The 18,596-nt window shown below is 43.1% G+C and overlaps 1 protein-coding gene across 1 annotated transcript in view; it reads left to right on the top strand.

The window, feature by feature from the left end:
- arap2 (ArfGAP with RhoGAP domain, ankyrin repeat and PH domain 2) overlaps positions 1-18,596 on the top strand; it is a 197,589-nt gene that overhangs the window by 35,772 nt on the left and 143,221 nt on the right. The window contains exons 9-10 of the mRNA XM_080451401.1: positions 3,810-3,930; positions 17,179-17,378. Of these exons, the coding sequence (XP_080307527.1) occupies positions 3,810-3,930; positions 17,179-17,378 (321 nt within the window). The remainder of the gene's footprint in view (positions 1-3,809; positions 3,931-17,178; positions 17,379-18,596) is intronic.

Below are 18,596 nucleotides of genomic sequence, written 5' to 3'. Positions count from 1 at the left end.
GTTCTGATTTTTTTTTTTACATCTTAGACATCCAGTGGCACTCAGGGCTTATGTTAAAACGGATGTCTTAGACGTCCAGTGGCACTTAAGCAGTTAAAATGGTTGAAAATCACTGCTAGAGCCGTAAAATCTTCTCTTATGGGGGTCCTCCTTGGCAAATATTTTAAAATGGGGGTCTGTGGGCTGATAAGTGTCAATTTGAGGCCCTTGACATGAAAAAGTTTGAGAACCACTGCGGTTAGAATGTCCCGCCCTGAGATTGGGAGGTTCAATTCAATCCCCTGGCGGATTGGCGGTAAATCCCTGCGACAAATGGCGTCATGTCCAGGGGGTGTACTTGTACATCAAGCCGCCTCACGCTACAAAAAGAGGAGATGGGCTTCTGCATGAGACAGTGGTTCTCAACTTACCCCCAAAATTATATGTATTTGGCCGTGGACCCCTACCTTTGCTTCTAGGGACCCCCAGAAGCAAGATTTGAGTTACAATGTTGGTTTTAAAAAATATATATTCAAATGTATGCACAAAGTATATGTATATCTGCTATTTTTGAATATGCCAAAGTATAAAAGGTTAAAGTGGTTAAAAGTATTGTGATGCTATATTAACACATTTGGCTGGGGGACCCCCTGGAACCCCCCCAAGGACCCCTGGGGGTCCCCGGACCCCACTTTAAAGAACCAATGCCCTATGAGCCACATGGCTCAGGAACCGTTCGTTCCCAAGGCTACTTACTTACTTAATATTGTGACATGGCATACAGTACATATTGTATTTTCCTGGTTTTAATCACTTATGCCCTATTTTATTACTTTCAAAACGTTCTCACAATATCGCGCTGCGCCACGTTGCCAAGCAATTTCTTAACATTTTTGAGAATCGTCACAATATGATATTACTGTCACGATATCTATTATCAAGGTATTGGACAAAGTCATTGTGATATTTGATTTTGTCCACGTCGCCCAGCCTACAGTATTGCAGCCGCAACAAGCCATTATCTCACACATAGGCCTGTGGAGAATCAAAATTCAGGTCAAGCCTGATGAAGAACGACGAATGTGAGCGAGCGAGACATTGAGGGAAAAAAAGAGAGAGATGTCTGTTTTTTCGTATCTGCGTACTTTGCAATGATAATGACATTATCGACATGAATAATGCAGTGCCTACAACGACCTGCTTTTCTCTCTCTCTCTCTCTCTCTCTAACCCAGTGATTTTTCACGCTGCTACAGAAGCGTAATGTACTGTCCCCTAGTTCACTCTGCTGTGAGAACATTACAATATGAGATGTTCTTAGCTTTTCAACCGCTTTGAGGGCATTTCTCTGTAAAACTTGCCGCGCGGGGGTTTGAATACTGATTTGGTACTGGGATTTTTTTTTCTTCTCTTTCTCTCAGCTCTGTAGTTGCTGCATTGCAAATGAAAATATTGGAGTTTGGTTACTTGCCTCTCTCTCTTTCTCTCTCTCTCTGTCTTTCATTGTGGTATTGACCCAGTACTTTCATTGCCAACGTCGGGGGACAGCATGAAAAGAGGGTCACCAAAGTCTCCTGTGCGCCATGCTCATTATTTGGATGCCGTACTGGAGCTGTTGGGGGAATGTGGGGTAATGAAACACCATGCACGGCCAAATCCCACTTTACAAGCTTCCCTGCACTCTACTCAAATCCCCACGTGTGTGCTGCTCTCAGGCGCGGGCGCGAGGCGCATGCTTGCATGTGCCTTTTTTAAATAAGGGAGACATGTGTTACCACCAGTAGTCTTCTAATGCCGAACTGTGTTGTATCTTAAGTAAGTCTCGCTGGTTCGTTTGTCGTAATAGCTCCCCGCTTTAATCCATTCAAACCGGGAACGCATCTGTGTAACCACTTTACCAGCAGCGCTATGAGCTTGTATGGCTGCTATTTAAAAAAAATCATGACCCTTAAGTGCAGTTATTTGAATATACTGTACTGTATATATATATTTTTTAAAGGGAACATTTGTAACTCAAATCTTACTGGGGGGGGGGGGGGCGGCCCCTGGAACAAAGTATTTTGAGATGGGGGTCCGCGGCCAAATACATTTTGGGTGGTCCTTGACATGAAAAAGTTTGAGCACCACTGATTAAATTATTATTAAAGCAACATACGTTTTTCAGAAAACTGTTAGGATTTAGAAGACATTTGTAGAATCCCCAGAAGCAGAAGAAAAAAATATATACATATTCAAAGATTTGCACACATTTTCACGATTTTTCTAAAATAGCAGATATAAAATATTTTTAGAAACAGTATATCTTTACAGTATATTTTTAGAAACAGTATATCTGCTATTTTTTGAATAGCCAAAGAAATCTAAAGAGGACACAGATTCTTTCCCGGGTCTTAATGGGTTAATGTTCTGTCTTTCGACCATTTCCTGACTAAGTATAACACAGACATATTAAAAATGACCACATCCTTGTGTGTGTGTGTGTGTGTGTGTGTGTGTGTGTGTGTGTGTGTGTGTGTGTGTGTGTGTGTGTGTGTGTGTGTGTGTGTGTGTGTGTGTGTGTGTGTGTGTGTGTGTGTGTGTGTGTGTGTGTGTGTGTGTGTGTGTGTGTGTGTGTGTGTGTGTGTGTGTGTGTGTGTGTGTGTGTGTGTGTGAGATACCAACATTAAAGCTGTTCATCATTACCAACTTGTATTCAAACGGTATTACTCCTGTTGCCAATGAATGCTAAACACAGCAGCACTCATCAAACGTACTGCCTGAATGGAGCAAGGAAGCCATCCCTGTAAAAAAGAATCCGCACCGCACTGATGGGTTATAGTTTCTATTTTTGGGCGGTGAAACCGCCCCTATAAGTGAGATTTGGAAAAATGTACATTTTCCTGCGCTGTGATCTGGGCCCAGGAAATTAGTAGAATTATCCTGCGCTGTGATTGGCCAATCACAATCTATTCAGGACTGTGATTGGCCAGTGTCACATGACACATGTGCATAGCCCTATATAAGCAACCATAACTCGAAAAAAACCAAAACTTTGTTTTTTTCGAGTTATGGTTTCGTCCATCATAAAGAGTGTTTCAATAAATGTATTTATCTTTTGTACATGATTGGTTGACTCCATTCAGTATTGTGATTAGCTAGCAAGACACCGCCCACTTCACACAGGGTGTGATTTTTTCCTTTTTTTTTAAAAATCTCTATGTATCTGGGATGTTTGATTGGCTTTTGAACCAAATGAGATTTGCTGAGCAGCTGGAGGAGCTAATGTGACTCTGAATTATGTATCTTTTATTGTGTGCTGCTGTGCTCTCTGAACAATGATCGGCATGGGAATGCATATAGAGAAAAACTCAGTGGTGGAAAGTAACTATGTACATTTACTTAAGTGCTGTACTTAAGTATAATGTTGAGGTAATTTTACTTTACCAAAGAGTGTCCAATTTTCAATACTTTGTACTTCTACTGCACTACATCTCAGAGACAAATATTGTACTTTTACTCCACTACAATTATTTGAAAACTTTAGTTACTTTGTAGATTTTGATTATTGTTACCAAACATATGTTTACCACTTCAGCCCTATTTCAACTTTGGCTATTTTCTAAATATTTTTTCATAAGTTATAGACTGATAACTTGTGAAACGGGACCTTCTGCATATACTTTTTGGTACTTTAAGTACATTTTTATAGCAATTTATCAAGTAATTGTTGAATTCCAGACTTTTACTTGTAACAGTTTTCTACAATGCAGTATTGATTGAAAAATGTAGTACATTCTCCACCACTGTAGAAACTAACCTCTCTCCTCTATATCTCTCTCTCTGTCTCCTCAGGAGATGTACTCCAAAGGTATGATCTTGTCCAGTGTGATCAGACAGGTGAGGGGACTCGGGGACAACAAGTTTGAGGTCGTCACCTCCCCTCGAACCTTCATATTCCGTGCGGAGAGAGAAGGTAAAGGAGAACAGAGGAGCCCTCCGCCACAATGCACCCTTTTTCCCCCTCCATTTTTATTATTTTATGTTATTTAACAGGAGTTTTTTCTCTTTCCTGGGTGCACTCATCTGTCAGTTGTTCATTCTGTGCTCGTGGCAGGTGAATAGACCCCCGTAGGCACAACGGTGTGGGAGCACAGTGAGCTCCGTACCGCAGCCTGGCACACTGAGTCTCTGTCTGTCTGTCTGTCTGTCTGTCTGCCATTCACTGTCTCTGTCTACCCCCCCCCATCTGTCCTTAACTTTGTTCTCTCATTCTGTGATTCCATCACTCCTCTTTCCTTTCCTTTCCTTCCCTCGCTCTCTCTCTCTCCATCTGTTCCTCTCTTATCTCATCCATTGCTTTCTCTTTGCTTCGCTCCTTCCCTTTATGTCTCTCAATAGTGTGAAAACCCTCTCCCTCCGTCTAGCTACCGCTCTCTCCTCCTTTCATCCCGTGACTTACATATATCTCTCTTTCTCTCGTTGTCTTTCTCGACCGGGGTCTCCCAGGGCTCTATACTTGGTAACCCTCCTTTTTCCCCTCTGTACACAAAATCTCTTTGCTGAAAATAGCCGATCTACCAACTCACAGCTTGTAGATAAGCTAAGGTTCATGTGGTTAATATGCTCCATTCCTCCTTCTCTCTGTGAAACAAAATGGACTACAGGCTCAGTTTGCGGGTGATCTGTGGGCCTTTATTGAAATGAAAGAGAGAGAGAGATTTAACTTGTGACTTGTTTGTCATTCCTAACCTCATGTCTGCTTTTGATGGCAGCTTGTTAGGCAGCCAGATCAACGTGACATTCCAGCAATGGTGCCTTCTTTCTTTTGGGGTTAGGGGAGCGTTCCCGATACCGCGGCGACTTCACAGGACAGAGGCTTAGCTTGGCTTTGAACTGCGACGCGCTGTGAGCTTGTCGATCTGTTATTTTCCTGCGAAAGCTTTCCCCGCGATACGGATGCTGGGGTTAAAGTGGTTAAGCGTTTTGGACTCGCTTGGTGTGAATGTATACTGTATATATATTTTTGGAAATGTCTCTGTCTTTGGCTGCCACATCAGAGAGACCTTTAAAACCAGCTATCGCAGCATTGACTTCCGACGAGCTGTGATTACAGCCGTCAATAGTTGACCTATACGTATTGAGTGGGAGCTTATAGTGCGTGTTAAGGTCAGATGGTCAGCATTTCAGTTTTGTAGAGGAAACTTCAAAAAAAGGCCCTTCCAGCTGTCAGTCAATATAGCTATGAGATTATATAGCAGTGGTTCTCAAAGTGGGGTACGGAGAGCCCCAGGGGTCCTTGAGGGTGTTCCAGGGGGTCCGCAGCAGAATTAGTTGATATAGCATCAACATCTGTTTAACCACTTTAACCACATGTTACGCTTCGGGCTTATGCTGTTAAATAGCTGGCTTTTTTGGCTTTTTTTCCAAAGATTACGCAAAACCTTAATTCCAAATTTTGAACAATTTGGAATTATTTTGAATGTGTTTAATAACACAAATCTTCTCTTTATGGGGGTCCCTGTCACAAAACCTTTTCGGATGGGGGGGGGGGGGGGGGTCTAAAACGTGTCGATTTGGGGGTCCTTGACGTTTGAGAACCACTGTTAGCATAGCATAGGGCTTCACCATACTATTTGACTGTTTGCTACAACTTCCCGTATAACTTTACTGTTATGAGACATCAGGAGAATGCTTCATCAATCAGCATCCCGCTGCGTGTGGCACTGGGGGAATGCAGTGTACCTAAAATGGCTGTCAAGCACCCAACTGAGCTATAACCGAGTCAGTCCAAACGCTAAACAATAGATCTAGAGTGAGAAGGGAAAACTTTCAACAGCTGTCAGCTCTGTGTTCCAGTTGACTTTTCTGGATAATTTTGGCAAACTCTTTTCAGTGTGCTTGGGCTGGGTATAATTTAGAAAAAAACAACCTTTTTAAGTCTGTTGAGTCTTTCTTGAGTATAGCTCTTCAAGGATTATGCCATTTATTTCTCTATTTACTTTCCAGGCAGACTGGAAGATGCTGTACAATTAGAATACCTGCTTATTTGTAAGTTACAGTTACACACCAGTTAGTTCTCAAACTTTTTTTGGCTCAGGGCCACCCCCGTAAATACCGTTTTTTATCCATAGCACCCCCTGAATTACATTGATACTTTCTAGCGCCTTACATTAATGTCATATTAAGGCACATACATATTAAGTCGTTCCCCCTAAGGAACTGGTTGGAATAACGTGTTCCTTCCATGCGCTACGTCCAAACCGGGGAAACTCCCCCCTGTCGGGTGATAATGGGTGACAGTATCGTGGGATAAAAATGTAGGACTACATTTATTTCGTGCCGCGCTGCGAGCTTGTACATCTGCTCATTTTAAACATTTTAGAAAAATCTCGAAAGTTTGAGAACGACGCATTTGTAGAATCGGCCTCAGGTCTTAACCCATTAAGACCTGGAACGCATCTGTGTCACTTTAGACTTCTTTGGCTATTTAAAAATAGCAGATCTACAAGCTCATAGCGCGGCACCGAGTGCCGCGCTACGAGCTTGTAGATCTGCTATTTTTGAAAAATCGTGAAAACATATTTTTTTTATTTTTTTCAAAAATCTGTTTTAGAAAACATCTTAACTCATTCAGTGCCATTCTTATTTATGGCAGTTTGGTTCTGAGTGCCACAGCCAAAATTCATTGTAAAAAGAAAGTGCTTAGGAACCAAGATACAGCCTTTTTCAGTTAGAAGTTAAACAAGAAGTGAATGGAGCAGCAAATCTTCAAATCATCATATTTTGGGTTCTGAACATTTTTTTCAAAAAAAAAAAGATATATATTTATTTTATTTTATTTTATTTTTTCATGACGTCTTAGACGTCACGTGGCGCTCAGGGCGCTCCAGGCCACGTCATGTGGCACTGAATGAGTTAAGAATCGGACTCTGGCCTTAATGGGTTAATAACTGAAGTGATGTGGGTAAATTCTAAATATTATCAAAGTATTTTGCGGGCGCCCCTGATATGACTTGCGTCACAGCAGCACCCTCATTGAGAAACCCTAGCAGTACACAGCGCTCTCTCTCTCTCTCCACTGTCAATAAGACAGCCTATAACCACAGACTGCCTGCCGGCCTGCTTTTTGTATGTGTGTGTTTGTTTACGGGGTGCGGGGCCCGCATCATTTATCACGCTGTCCACCGGCCTGATCCCTCATACGTCATGCTCAGCCGTCCTGACAGAGCCTGGGCAGCAAGCCTCTTCCTCTCTGGCAGTGGTGGAAAAAAGTACTCACATTTTTTACTTAAGTAAATATCAATACGGCAATGTAGAAATACTCTGTTGCAAGTGAAAGTCAGGAATTCAAAAATTATTTGAGTAAAAGTATACAAGTTTTGGCATCAAAATGTACTTAAAGTACCAAAAGTAGAAAGTACTCATTATGCAGAACGTCCCATTTCACAAGTTTTCAAATGTATAGAATGTATGAAAAATATTTTGACAATAGTAGATCTACAAGCTCACAATGCGTCGCATCGCGACACATTGTGAGCTTGTAGATCTGCTATTTTTAAATGGCCCAAATGTATATAGGGCTAAAGTGGTTAATGTATGTTTTGTAATAATAATCAAAATCTACAAAGTAACTAGTAACAAAAGTTTTCAAATAATTGCAGTGGATTAAAAGTACAATATTTTCCTCTGCGGTGTAATGGAGTAGAAGTAAAAGTACTGAAAATTGGAAATACTCCAGTAAAGTAAAAATCCCACAAAATTGTACTTAAGTACAGTACTTGAGTAAATGTACTTATAGTTACTTTACACCACTGCATGCTCTCTGGTGCCACAGAGGAGCACTGGTCCATATTGAAAATGGACGCAGAATTTACTGTGCGCCATCAGAGGAAGGGGAGAGTATCGGGAACCTTCCGATTTCTCAAGTGGCCGCTCTGCACTATACCTCCTGAGCCACTGCCGCCCCCCCTTAGCCTCTGGCTGCAGCCCCCCCCCCCCCCCCACACACTGCAAAATGGCTTAAAAACAGGTTAAAGGGATAGTCCTAAGCCAATAATTTGATGACCGGCAGAGGTTCCGGTAGGAAACACAAAGAGTCTTCTTTGTGTCTCCTACCGGAACCACTGCCTACCGGTCCACTGGTCATCAAATTATTGTCTTAGGAATGCGACAAAAAAAAAAAAAATATCCATGAATTCAAGTTTCCATGGGGTGACTAATCGATAGGAAAAAAGTATTTTTTTGGGTGAACTATCCCTTTAAACTGGCACAATAATTGTATGAAATGAATGAAAAAACATATATATTTTTTATTATTATTATTATTATTAAAAAAAAAATCTTCATCTTTAAAAACCTGTGGTGTAAGGTGTGGAGGACGGAGGGGGAGGAGAAAACTTGGCCTTGTCACCTCATACATCTTTAAACGGGTCCGCTCGCTTAGTGACAGAGACTCATCAATCTTTGTGGGTAACATGAGAGAGAGAGAGAGAGAGAGAGAGAGAGAGAGGGAGAGAGGGAGGGAGGGAGAGAGAGAGAGAGGGAGGAAGAAAGGGAAGGAGGCAGCAGAGAGGAGATGTAGGAGCTGTTTGGGAGATGTAAGGGACTCGAGGAGGAGAGAAGAGAAGGCGGCGGAGGAGACGGCGAGGCAGGCGAGAGAGAGAGAGAGGGAGAAGGAGAGGGAGAACGTGATGGAGTGATGATGGAGAGGAGTGACAGGGGAGTGTTAAAAGGCATCAGACAGAAGGGGGTCGCAGACAGACGGAGGAGGGAGGGAGGGAGGGAGGGAGGGAGGTGGGTGAGGCAAGGATAGGTAGTTACAAAACAAAACCCTCTCCACGGGAAAGAGAGAAAAACAACAATGTAATGGTGAGGTAGACGCAGTGTTGGAAAGTAACTAAGTACACTTACTTAAGTACTGTACTTAAGTACAATTTTGAGGTATTTGTACTTTACTTGAGTATTTCCAATTTCCAATACTTTTACTTCTACTCCACGACATCTCAGAGGCAAATATTGTACTTTTACTCCACTACAATTATTTGAAAACTTTAGTTACTAGTTACTTTGCAGATTTAAATGATTATATTATGAAACATACATTAACCACTTTAGCCCTATTTTATACCTAGGCTATTTGAAAATAGCCGATCTACAAGCTCACAACGCGTCGATGCGACGCGTTGTGAGCTTGTAGATCGGCTATTTTCAAACATTTTAGTACTTTTACTTTTTGGTACTTTAAGTACATTTTGAAGCCAATACTTTTGTACTTTTAATCAAGTACATTTAGCATTCTGGACTTTTACTTGTAACAGAACTTCTACTTCTACAGAACTTCTACATTGCAGTATTGATACTTTTACTTAAGTAAAACATTTGAGCACTTTTTCCACCACTGGGTGAGGTAGAGGCAACACACAGTGGAAAAATGCAAAGGGCAGAGAGAGAGAGAGATGACGGAGAGAGAGAGCGAGAGAGAGAGGGGGGTGTGTGAAGTGAGTGAATAATTTAAGGCCACTGTAGAGAGTGTGCACACAGCTGTCGACTGATTCACCACTTGGTCTGCAGGTGGCCCCTTCCCTCAGGTACACACAGGCCTCAGCAAAGGAAAGGGGGAGAGAGGGGGGGGGAGGGTTAGAGAGAAGGATGGGGGAGGTATAGCAGGAGAATTTGGGTAGGAGGAGGTTGAAGAGTAGATGATGAACAAAGGGGTGGAGACGGAGCGAGAGAGGGGGGAAGTGAAGAGAGGTACAGTAAACACAGCCTATGATGGTTCGCACGCACGCGCACGCGCCCCCACACACACACACACACACCCAAAGAGAGACAGGAGATCAGCTTTGATTTGTCTTCTCCTCCCACTCACTCAATTCCTGAGGGTTCATTTAACTCTTGACGCCTGGTTTATATTTAGCCGCGTGGCGGTGTCGGGGCAACGGAAATAGCCGATCTATAAGCTCCTCATCGCGCCGCGTCGCAGTGCATCGTGAGCTTACAGATCGTCTGTTTTAAAGTGCGCGACACCCGCGTGCAACCAAAGTATAACTCGGGCTTTTAAATGTAAAAGATGGACCCGAGATATGCGATGGGGAGATAGATACACACAGGAGCGTGTGTGTGTGTGTGTGTGCGTATGTGTGTGTGTGTGCAAAGAAAGCTATAGAAGAAACAAAATCCACCCCAAAAAACAACAACAACGAATCCCAGTGCTTTGTGTTTTCTTCACCTTGTCTCCGTTGACGACGGTTCACGGAGTCTGCGTGGGCAGCTTTCCCTCCGTCGACCGCTCAGCAGACCCCCACTCCCTTCTCTTCTCATCAGCATCTCTGTGAGGATTACTCTCTCTCTCTCTCTCCCTCTCTCCCACTATCACCTTTTCTATCCTGCATATTGTTGCTGTTGGGCAGAAACCGAATCTCCATATTCTAAACCTTTTTGTGTTTTTTCGTAAATTAATGCTCTACGTCAATGATGTCAAACTGGTGTTTCGCGGGCCGTTTGTGGCCCGCGACGTCGTCAAATCTGGCCCGCGAGGTGATTTGAGAAAACACCATTTAATACTACCTCTAATGGAAAAAAAACGAGAGAGGAAAAAAAACGAGTCAATAATTAAAGTAGCTATTCTTCTTAATACATAAAAAAAAAATAAGATATGCATAGTTAGTTGCAGTGTCTGAGTGCGTGTGAGCGCGCATGTGCGTCCGCAACTTCTTCCGGCCCCCATCAAGTCACCATTTGACCAATCTGGCCCTCACCCCAAAATGAGTTTGATACCCCTGCTCTACGTGATCCTACTACAGCGTCACACAAAAGCATCAAAAGTAGCAGATCCACAAGCTCGAAACGCGGCGCGAAGCGACGCGTTTCGAGCTTGTAGATCTGCTACTTTTGATGCTTTTGAATTAGAATCCTGAAAAGTAACAGCTTTCAGGACATATGAGGTTTCCATCCGACAGAGAGACGATACGTTGATGGGACAAGTCTTTAACGTATAAAGACAACTAAATTTATGCTACTTTGTGCGCAGAACACTACTTTGTGTGCAGAACAAGCTCACAACGTCCTCTGCGATGCTTGTATAGACCTGCTATTTTTGACGTGCAACACCATCGTACGATGAAGTACAAACCAGGCTTGAGGCTGCCGTGGTCCTTTTCGATAACATCAAAGCTTTAAAAAAAAAAACTATACAATCTTGAATGCCTTGAATCACCCGTTTAGGGTCACCCCGGCGTTCCTTTTATATGCAACGCTAGGGTCGAGAGGTAAGGGTTCACCCGATGTGTGAAGCGAGTTGAGTAACGACTGTTGAAAGTTGATGCGTGATCCGTCGGTGCGTCAGCCCCCGAAAATCATATTAATCATAATGCACCCTCAAAAAAGCACGAGCGAACGAACAGACGCACCCAAGTTCACACACACACACACACACACACGGTCGGGCAACGTGCCCACGCAGAGATGCACCTGTGATCTTTCCCTTCAAGGATGCCTATAATGTGTGTTTTTTGATTTATGTGGTAAGCTTGCGTCATGTGTTTGTACAGTGTATATGCATGGGTGTGAGTGTAAAAAATATATACAGTATGTTTGGGTGCACCGAGTGTGCACGCCTGCAAACGTTTCTGTGTGTTCACGTGTTTGTGCGTCTTCTTCAAGAGTTATCTTTAGCGTCTCTCCTCTGTATCCCTTAACCACTTAAACCCCAGCATCGGTATTGTGGGGAAAGCTTTCGCTGAAAATAGCAGATCGACAAGCTCACATATAATAGCCGATCGACAACTTTCCCCACAATAACAGACAACAGAAAAGACACTAGTATTGAGCCCAGAGGGACTCTGGTTACCCACATGGGGTTTAAGTAGTTAACCGCATGAATCCCAGTGTCCCTGTTCTGGAGGCTAATGTTTTGGCCAAAATTGCCGATCTACAAGCTCTCAACTCGTTGCATCGTTCGCAAAACAAAGTATACACAGTATATGGTTTAAGTGGTTAAAGGCCAGTGTGCTCTATCATCGTCCCTCCCTCCATCTCTTCTTCCTCTGTTCGCCCGCAGATAGATCGGGAGGATTTGATTTATTTGACTTTTGTTGAAAAAAAACACACATGACGCATACAGAAAGAACATCAAGGATAAAAACACATTATTTTCATTGTGGTCCTTGGGTCTCAGACAAACAAAAACACAAACAAAAGAACAGGCATTCGTACATAAAGGCGGAGGAGGGGAAGAGAGCGAGGGGAGGACGAACGAACGTGAACAGGCAAATAAAAAAGCGAAACGAAGGACAGGTAATGGAAGAGTCAGAGTGCAGAGAAGGGAATGGGCACGGTGAAGCCCCGCTGATGTAAAGAGCAGTCAATAATTGAGTAGGCACTCCATTATTGATTGCCTGCCCTGGTTTTAATTCATTACGAATCGGGGACGGGGGGTACGGGGGGGTCGGCTGTGGCAGATCCTGAAGAGCTGAGTGGAGATATTTGGGAGCTTTCGGTGGAGCTAGGGTGGGCGAAGATTTTGGATGAGTGGTAGAGATTGGGGGGGAAGGTTCACTCACGCATTCACGCATGCAAAACACACGCGCACCAACGCACTGGCACGCACAGATTCAACGCATTACATTGCTGTAGTACAACAACAGCAAGGGGTCGAGGGGAGAGGTCAGGAGGTAACGTCGGGACACTGTAGGAGAGGCTTTGCGGTGCGTGGTGACGGAGTCAGCTTCCCTCACTGGTAGTTGTGCCTGGCTGGCACCGCCCATTCCATTACCCCACAGTGGGAGACGGAAAGATCTCTTGTCACAGACACGCCTCGTCTCTCTCTCTCTGAGAGTTAATCTGAGCTCACACAGCTGGCTGACACAACCCCAGAACATAACAGTTACAGTAAGAGGAGGGGAGCGCCATGCAACATGCTCCTGTACTGCATATGTGAAGCCAAATGTGCAGAACAGAGCGAGGTTGGAACACTCCACACTGAGACCAGGCTTATTATAGTCAACTAATACTAATGAAATAACTACAACATTTTTGTTAACTGAAATATATATAGATATGTAGATATTTTGTTGTTGTACTAATTAACACGGTATTGTCTTTACAAAACTAAAAGCATAGAGACAATGTCTTTTAGTCTTTGTCAAAAATGTTCAGAAATGGCAGATGTACAAGCTTACAATGTGTCGCGATGCAACACATTTTGAGCTTGTAGATCTGCTACTTTTGTAATTTTTCTGACCTTGTTTCTCGCCCCTGACTAATCTATATTACGAAAAAAAAAGAAACTAAACTAAAACCAAGCCTTTTCAAAAGAAAAATAAACTAAACTAGCAAACCTGCTTTAAAAAACAATCAAAACTAAACCGAAATTGAAAAGAAAAAGTCTGAAACTATGATAACCTTGACTGGGACCACCTGTGCTTCCCCGCCGCAGTAAGAAACTTTGGACAGTAGTGTCCAATAAATAGCCAAGGTTAGATCACGTTAAGTGGAGTTCGGCACGGTCCTTTTAGCGCCAATCCAGTGAACTGAATCCAATGAGTCACAGAGTCAGTGATGTGCACAGCAGAATGTCTGGCTCCCACTAGGAACATGGAACTCTCCTCCCATTTGTCGCACACATCTAAGGACAACGGAAATCTAACTCTCTCGCAGCACTACAGTCCCAAAATATGACACTTTAAATATTGAGTGAAAAATAGATCCAATGATCTTTTATTTATGAATGGGGCATCGGGTTTGTAGTCGCACAGCAGGCCAAGTCACATCTTGGCTAGTTAACATGTTTGTTTTACCAAAATAACAAAGTGGGGAAAAAAAAACACCCTAAAAATGCAGATTAGCCTTGGCACTGGGGTTGTATTTTGCCATGTGTATATCCAACCATGAAGCCATTGCTAGCCGTGTGTGTGTGTGCGTGCGCGAGATTTGGCCACACGTTGCTGGCCACTGGGCAGTATACAGAATTATTATCAAAGCCACCAGATACCAACTGAGAAAAGTACCGGTAACTAGAGTTCTTTAAGAGTACTGTACGTTTACCTTTGAATGTATCGACTCACCGTCACTGCATAGCCTGCAGTCTACAGTATGGCCAATCGTCTTTAACTCTGAAGGCTAATAATAGTGATGACAGAGGCAACATCCCCTTCACAGCGATTTACGATTATGTTTGATTCCAATTACTGTAAACATAAAATTAAGATGGAGTGGCCACCAGTGTTGTACTGGCACTGTGGTTGGCTTGGATATTCTTCTTCAATTTTGAAGTAGAGCTCTTTGAACCTGACAGACACTTGTCACCCAGGGCCAGGCATAATTTGCAAATGATGTTCTTACCACTTTAACCAACAAAATAAAAAATCTTTTGAATATGTCCACTACGTGCCTCGTCAAGAAGTAGGAAATTAACAGGAGTTTCTTTGAACTAAGTACCTGGTTACTTGAATTGCAAATCCAACTCATTACATTATTCGTTACCAGGAAAAAAAAATAGTACGGTACTCTAATGCCTTGCTTTGTTACACATGCTCAATATTGCAAACCAGCACACGGCAACGACACCAATTCCTGCATTCTGCCAGTCATTTTCTCATCTGACAAGTTATCGTTTCTATTTTTCAGTATAGTCTAGTATCTAGCTATTCTCTTTTTATTGGTCATGGAATCGCTGTTGATATGTCAAGATATACATATATTTTATAATTAAAGGCAGGTGCAAGTTTACCCGCTACCATAAGCGTCCCGCGTCCTGATTCACTGCCTTTCTTGCTTTTATTTTAATGTTTTATGCTTTTGCTTATTTTTTTGGCTCTTAAATTAGTTGTACTTTTTCTGTAATTGTATTCTTGCTCTGTAAAGCACTTTGAGCTGCATTTCATGTCATGAAAGGTGCTATACAAATAAAGTTTATTATTATTATTATTATTTTTATTATTATTGCACGTTCTGATGAGAGAGCTACAGTATGTATAGTATAGGCCTATTTGCAGAGAGCACACTGCTGTGACAAAACGGCACTGATGGGAAGGGCATTCATATTCTCCTGTAGATTATGCTTGGAAAACAACATTCACCAGAGCCTTTGGCCTAGTTCTACCTTCAATTCATGGCCGTCCAGAAATACATTTCCTGAAGGGAAAAAAAGTTTAAAAAAAAAGGAGCTGGGGATGGATGTGGGTTCTGATGCGAGGGTCTGTATGACTGCGCTATTTGCAACTCCATTCTGATGGCTCTGTGTTTGTTTGTTTGTTTGTGTGTGTGTGTGTGTGTGTGTTTATCCCATTAAGACCTGAGGCCGATTCTACAAATGCCTTCTAAATCATTGCTTCTCAAAGTGAGCTCCGGGGGTCCCCACGGGTCCTTGGGGGGGTTCTAGGGGGTCCCCTGCAATTTTTTTTAATGTAGCAACACAATCATTTTAACCACTTTAACCTTTTATACTTTGACTATTAAAAAATAGCAGATCTACAAGCTCATAGATCTGCTATTTAAAAACAAATTAGTGAACATTTTTAACACAAATCTTTGCTTCTGGGGGTCCCTGGCACAACATATTTTCAGATGGGGGTCCGCGGCCAAATATTTATCAATTTGGGGGTCCTTGACATGAAAAAGTGTGAGAACCACTGTTCTAAACCAGTAGTTCTCACACTTTCAAGATAAAAAAATAATAATCCCAAAATAGCAGATGCACAAGCTCTTGTGAGCTTGTAGATCTGCCATTTTTGAATAGCCAACGCAAAAAAAATCTAAAATGACACTGACGCTCTCCCGGTTTGAATGGATTATGCATGCTTTGTCACTTTGTGTGTCTTGAAAAGTGTCTGTCAAGCTGTCAGACTGAGAGAGTGTGCTTGTGATGGAGGCGTTTTTGATTGAGGCGCGTTTTTACTTTTCAGCAACTTTATTGCACTGGACCTTGTCAGATGAGTGGGGGAGGAGGGGAGGAGGAAGAGGGGGCTTTTTTGTGGCCTTATCTCAACTTTTCCAGCAAAGCAACCCAACTGATAGATTGTAGTTTCTATAAAAGGTGGCATAAAACGTTTCTTTCTTTCTCGCCTCGCTCACTTTCTCCTTTCAGTTCTCCCTCTCTTCTTTCCGCTTCTCTCTCGTTCTCATTCAGCCTCTTGAGCACTTTGTCATGTTTGTCTATTGTCTGTGTTGTTTGGCAAAAAAAAAAAAGTGTGTCAAGATGGATGCCTCGTCTCTACACCGCAATCCAAATCTTCCAAGGGCGTACAAATAAAAGTAACCTGAACCGGAACCTGACCCCCTTTTTCCGTCTGTCTTCATTCCCTTCTTCTTTGAACGGTTGCCAGGCGCTGCCACAACAGGTCTTATGCTGTGCTTCTGTATTTACTGTCATTTAGAGTCACTTGTGTTTCCACGTAGCCGTGTTTGATAGTGCAGTGCGTTTGGTTGTTAGGAAAATGACTTTTTTTTTACAACCCCCCACTCTTGTCCCGTTTTATACCGTAGCGTGTTTGTCAAGTTCTAGAGGAAGCCGACTAAAAGGCCCTGTTAGTGTAGATGGTTTGAATGTGGATTAAGGCTGTGTTTGAACATGTTTCATGCCACTACAACGTCTGCAATATACAAACAATCGCCACACACCACGCAGTGCGTCAAAGCACGACGGATCAAAGTGCCACTTCCCTCGACAATCAGCGTGAAATATAGTCCTGGGGAAATGTCATTATAGCACATCTCTCCCTGCATTGGTAATGTTGTGTTGCAGGTTGAGGGGACTGCACTGCTCATGGGCTATAAGTCTCAGAGAGGCGTTTATCTCCAGACTTCTAGACGTGGCAATATCAATTTTTTTCTCGCTTTCTTCCATTTTCCAAGGACTATGTAAATGTACCCTATTGTGGCTTGCCTGGTGTTTCAATTACTGGTCCTCTTTTTGCTATTTGCACTGTGGAAGTGGATGGCAGTCAATGTGGCTTAGTGAAGGGATAAAAAGTGATGATTAAACAGAATATGTGATTGAAAGCTTTATGAATCCCTGATCTCCCTCTCTCTCTCTCTCTCTCTCCCTCCCTCTCTTTGTCTTTCTATACACACACACACCCACACACACATACTCCTTCACACACACGCTCTCTCGCTCTCTCATTTCTCTCGGCCTCGCATTTTCTCCCACTTCACGCCTGTACCATGCACACGCACACACACACACACACACGACACACGACACACATACACATTTTCACAGGGGAGCGCCAGGAGTGGATGGAAGCTCTTCAGACGGCGTCGCGCCTCCCCACCCTCCGCTCCCACAAGCCCTCCTCCTCCTCCAACGTCTCTCCCCTCACATCCGCAAACAAGCACGGCACGCTGGAGCTGCGCGGCTACAAAGGCAGAGTGCTGGTGTCCCTGGCGGGGAGCAAAGTCAGACTCTGCAAAACAGAACAGGTACCACACGCCGCCGGGACTTCCTCTCTGCAGGATGACTGCTTCCTGTTTCTGAGGGGAAGCAGGCCTCATTCAAAAGGCAGATATGACTCTGAGATGAGAGATGTTTACTCATGAATTTGCAATGGTGCGTGTGCGTGTGCGTGTGCGTGTGCGCGCGTGTGTGTGTGCGAATCAATGGTGGTTTCATTGAGAGATGGTCGATACAGCATGCGGGCGCAAACATATTTCAGCAACACGGGCCCGAATGGAGTGTGTATATACTTTCACCAACTGAAAACTAATTCAGATTCTCTTCTCTCTTCTATCTATCTTGGCACAGACATGGAACACGGGTCTCGCAAGATATGTGGCTTTACTTTAACCCATTCAAACCGGGAACGCATCTGTGTAACCACTTTAACCATTATTTTATACTTTGGCTATTCAAAATGAGCAGATAGGCAAGCTGAAGCTATATGAGCTTGTAGATCTACAAAAGTTTTTGAACATTTTTAACTCAAATCTTTGCTTCTGGGTGGTCCCTGGAACAACATTTTGGGGGTCCTTGAAATGAAAGAAGTTTGAGAACCACTGATATTATAGCAACATAATAAAAAAAAACTTAGGATTTAGAAGACATTTGTGGAATCCCCAGAAGCAAAGATTTGACTTAAAAATGTTCACTTTAAAAAACATATATTCAAAGATTTGCACACATTTTCACAATAAATAAATAAAAATAGCAGATCTACAAGCTCATAGCGCGGCACTCGGTGCCGCGCTATGAGCTTGTAGATCTGCTATTTTTTAATAGCCCAAAGAAATCTAAAAATGACACGGATGCGTTCCCGGTCTTAACGGGTTAAGTGACTTTTCAAGTTAATAGAATAGATCTTTATCAGCCCTGAGGGGAATTTGTTTTTGCACGTAGGGAGCCCAGCGGTGCTCAAACAACAAACGACAACGGCAACAACATCGCACGCAGCAGCACTCGTTCGCTGCATAAATTACGAAGCCGTTCATCCATTCATTACGCAAAATTACACCCGCAGTTCATCCAGGAGTCAAAGCATTAGAGGAACATAATGACGTCGTTAGCGATCGCATGCTAACCGGTGTGAATGAGGTGGCAAATCTGTTTTATTTATATTTGCAGAGAGAGGAGGGCAGTCTGGTGGGGGTCTGTCTGAGGGGCCGGGCAAATATATTAACCCATTAAGACCTGAGGCCGATTCT

This window comes from Gymnoscopelus braueri (genome assembly GCF_963280865.1).
Source record: "Gymnoscopelus braueri genome assembly, chromosome: 15".
NCBI lineage: Eukaryota > Metazoa > Chordata > Actinopteri > Myctophiformes > Myctophidae > Gymnoscopelus > Gymnoscopelus braueri.
The sequence above is the reverse complement of the archived record's forward strand: the minus strand, read 5'-3'. Positions and strand labels throughout refer to the sequence as shown.